Source organism: Sardina pilchardus, chromosome 23, assembly GCF_963854185.1.
Source record: "Sardina pilchardus chromosome 23, fSarPil1.1, whole genome shotgun sequence".
Classification (NCBI taxonomy): domain Eukaryota; kingdom Metazoa; phylum Chordata; class Actinopteri; order Clupeiformes; family Clupeidae; genus Sardina; species Sardina pilchardus.
Window position 1 is genome coordinate 2,236,439 of NC_085016.1, and position 4,197 is coordinate 2,240,635.

The following is a 4,197-nucleotide window of genomic DNA, read 5'->3' on the forward strand; positions in this document are numbered from 1 at the left end:
TAACCACCTATAAATTGGGGCCTGCTTACTATGAAAGAAATATGCAAAGGGACACATACAGTATCAAAACAATGCTCTCTCGCGTTTAAGCATCATAGCGTTATAGGCAACTGTTTTAGTGAAACATGTAGGGAGAAGGCGAAATATCCCTCATTCTCGCCCGTGCATAGCAAAGCAAAATACAGGACTGGCAACAGGGTAGCCTAGCCTATTTAATTTGCTGCTAAAATATTCCGGGATAGTAATCTGAAAATAGTAGTGTCGGTGGTCTAATCCAAAACACAGTCACAATGCATTAATTCTAACAAATTTATTGGTCTCAATCATCTTTTATGGAATCACTACTGAAATTAAATTACAATCAAATCATCACATCAAAATATACCCTTATCACCTAACCACTGCCAATGTCAGTTCGAGTTGATTTGTGCTCCTTTAAAACTGATAATACAAAATTAAACAAAAAATAGGACAGACATCGAAAACGGATAAGAAAAAAACATATTACACAGTTTTTGGGGAAATAAATTACTGTTTGGAATAATAATATGTATCCCGAATAAAATATTAAAACAACTCATTTTGATGAAAAATATAAAGTAAATAATTCAGATCAGTATCTGATCTAATGAATCTATATTGCCGGCTTTACAGTCTTGTTTATTAAAACCTACCAAAGAATACTGCGTGGAAATGGCAGCATTATCATGGTTACGTCCACAGCACCCATACAGTCACACTTGGCAACGGCTGTTCGCAGAGGACAATGTCAAATAAGTGCAGGAGTAGAGGAGGAAGTCTCTTCACATGTCTTTCTGTCGCTCTTAATCCTTCAAAAGTTTCAGTTCGTTAAATAAAAAGAGCGATTTTAAAAGGGTCTTGACGTGAGATGTGATGATGGTGTTATGTGTTTATGTTAGGGTAGCTCTTCTCTGGCGGATAGCTGGGCCTGAGTTATCCCACCCATTATTCGGAAGAAAAGCCAAGGCGTTTCCTGCAAAAAGGTTGATCGGAAGCTTCATAGATGCTATTCGTCTTCTCTCTGTTGTTGATCCATGTGTCCTCCTTGTTTGAGCTGGAGTTTAAAGTCCCATTTCTGAAATATACAATTGACTGCCTCCCTTGTTTTCGTGAATGACAGTGGGGGGGAAACGTGGGGGTATATATTTTGGTCATTTTAAAATGCTTGTTTCTTTCCTTGGTGATGTCAATGCGCCAAAATTACCTGATGGAACGAACTTGTAGTTGTCACCCTCTGGTCACTCGGTTCACTGGGCCCAGTTAAACTTGCATCTTTTAAGTAATCTACTAAAAATTGTCCCTGAAAGAAAGAGAGCAGACAGAGCCTTTTAGGTTAAGACATTTTGGGGCCTGGAAGAAAGTTAGCGGTTCGTTTTGGGGGTTGGGTTGGGAGGGATTGTTTTCTCTGGAGAAAAATACACAACACATCTGCAGTCTTATTCACATTTCCATCACAATCACAGTATCAAAAATCTTTTGCTATCTTGAAGATAGTCTGTTTTAGCAGATTATTTTATATATAAAATATTTAGTCTTGTGTGTTGTTTCTATGTTTCACTGAACATTCTTTTGCAGTCCATGGAGGGGGGCGGTGTGTCTGCACTCACATTGCCGACTTGGGAGTACACATCCTCCGGCGTCTGGGGCACTCCCGGCGGCGTCATCCGTTTTTCTTTCTGTCTCCGATTGCAAAACCACACGCGCACCACTTCCTTCTCCAGCTGTAGGTTGTCCGCCAGTGATGTGATTTCTTGAGCCGAAGGTTTGGGACATTTTAAGAAATGGCTTTCCAGAGCCCCTTTGACGCTGACTTCGATGGACGTGCGCTTCTTGCGTTTTCGCCCCTGTGCCGCTATCTTGTCGATGCTTGTGGGACTCCCAGTGGACGAGTCGGCCTCCTCCAGCCATTTGTTTAACAATGGCTTGAGTTTGCACATGTTCTTGAAACTGAGTTGGAGCGCTTCAAACCTACAGATTGTGGTCTGAGAAAAGACGTTCCCGTATAGAGTACCCAACGCTAAGCCAACGTCTGCTTGCGTGAAGCCTAGTTTGATCCGGCGCTGCTTGAACTGTTTTGCGAAGTGTTCCAAATCGTCTGAAGTCGGCGTGTCCTCGTCGGAGTGCGGGTCGTGACTGTTGACGCCGTGATGTTGCTGTTGGTGGTGCTGGTGTTGGTGGTGGTGGTGATGGTGGTGGTGATTGCCATGGTCAAGATCCGGAGTGTCCCCTCGAACTAAACTAGGGTGTACCAAGCTTTGGCTGCCAGGTGCGCTAAGCATTCCGTTCACCGTGAATCCACCAGGCTGCGAGTAAATGAGCGACTGCTGCTGCTGCTGTCCCCCGGATAAGGGGATGTGTGCGGCGGTTGTGCTGCCCCAAGCCCCACCGTGAGTCTGGTGCGGACCAAGATGCGTGGGCCTGTGGTGCAGCGCATTGCCTGTGTGTAGATCGTCTCTGCCTGAATTGTTTTTCACGTCCTGCTGTTGGGGACTGCCCGTCATCCCAACGGGACTAGACGACCACGGTGATCCGGCTTCAGCGGCTGCGACCGCGGCAGCAGCTGCAGCAGCGGCCGCATGAGGGAGCGAGGTGACCCACTGATGGGCATGGCTCAGCATATGCCCCCCGTTGCTCGCTGCCATCGCGCCCTGCATGAAGTCACTTTGTACCATCTTCACCGTCGAATCGCCTCTGTAGCCACCAGACACCGATGTAACGGCGACACTGCCTGGTTGCATGCCACCACCTCCGGAATCGGAATGCACGATTGAGCCAGACGATAAAATACTACTACTGGGAAGATAGGGGTTGGAAGCCGCCGTGGCCATTCCGTTAACCCTTATGAATATGTTTGATGAAGACCCCCTCCCTTTCTCAAAAACTTTTTTAAAGCGGGCAAATTGTGTCTCATGAATTATTCAAACTGAAAAGTCCTAGCAATGTTTTCAAGTATATCATGTACTTGTTTAATCAAAGTCAAAAAACGATTGCGAAGGGTAGAAAGGTTATAAAATCCGCGTACAAGTCTTGAGCGAATACATAGATTTAAGATATGTCTAAATAAATATAAATCCAGCGCATTAAGTCTTTTTCAAGCCCTCTGATGTCATGTAAAGTCCGTAAGCGTTCTCTGGCTTTTGAAAGTGAAAAAGTTGAAGAGCAAAAAAAAAAACTTTCCCTAAAAACTTCTAGTGGTCAACGATATTTAGTCTTGAAAATCTTAGTCCAAACGTATGCTCCGTCTGCGTGAGTGGAAAAATATGCAGAGATTCCTTAGTTCTATTGTAATATAGCCACAGCGATTTCGTCCTTCGCGCTTTTATTCTTTTCTTTCTGTGTTTCTTTTTAGTGCTGTAGAGTCTCTCTCTTTGTTCTGTTTTGATGTGTATAAACCTGCCAAACCGCTCCAGTTGAAGTACAATCCAGTATTACAGTGCGCACCAATGATCGCGACTCTCTCATTCGCTTGCTCTCTCTCTCTCTCTCTTTCTCTCTCTCTCTCTTTCCCTCTCTCTCTCTCTGACAGCCCCGTCCCTCCTTCGGAGCTCGAGGACACACGAATGTTTACCCTGTGCCAAGCGTGCGCACATCGTCCACGTCTTTCCCACAAATACGAGGAAGTGGAGTACAAGGCTGTCTTTGATTGGACAGTTTGGGCAAGATTGACATGTCTGTAAAGCCTCGCTTTAGGCATTTATCCTCCTTCCGGCCCTTACAATTGGATATTTTCTTTTAATTCAGTCTCAATAAAATAGAACAATAAATAAATATAATCGTAAGCTATCTATACACAAACGATATAACTCAAGATGCCTTCGCTGGTTTGTTTACCTTACTGTAAGACGTGCAATTTGCTTAAACAATGAGATAGGCTATTGAGAATTCACTGTATGCAGTAGCCTAATTATTTAGATTTAGCTTATAAACTGAACATTTTATGAATTGAAATAAATACAAAATTAACAACATTTCACTCTAAGCATGGTTTTGAAAATATCCTTAATTCATTTCATTACCATTCTATAAAGGCTACGAAAAAAAAAGTATTTACTTCGTTTCATTTTCGAGGAAAATTCCCCTTGCTATTGCCTGTTGGTTTAAGCATGAAGGAATCCTCCCCATGCGCGAACTGCTGTTGAGATTCTAACAACTGTAAGCACATTGTATTGCAAGCTT

General features: G+C 43.5%; 1 protein-coding gene across 2 annotated transcripts; it reads right to left on the reverse strand.

The window, feature by feature from the left end:
* Window positions 1–295: 295 nt before the first annotated feature.
* On the reverse strand, window positions 296–2,849 carry pou3f3b (POU class 3 homeobox 3b). 2 transcript variants are annotated; one of them, XM_062527887.1, is made up of 2 exons: window positions 1,629–2,849; window positions 296–1,321 (listed from the first exon to the last, which is right to left on the reverse strand). In XM_062527887.1, exons 1-2 carry the CDS (start codon window positions 2,847–2,849, stop codon window positions 1,208–1,210), a joined length of 1,335 nt encoding a protein of 444 aa, XP_062383871.1. In that variant the 3' UTR covers window positions 296–1,207. The 2 variants fall into 2 exon arrangements, with proteins under 2 accessions (XP_062383871.1, XP_062383872.1); XM_062527888.1 differs by having other exon boundaries at window positions 296–1,309; window positions 1,577–2,849.
* Window positions 2,850–4,197: the final 1,348 nt, after the last annotated feature.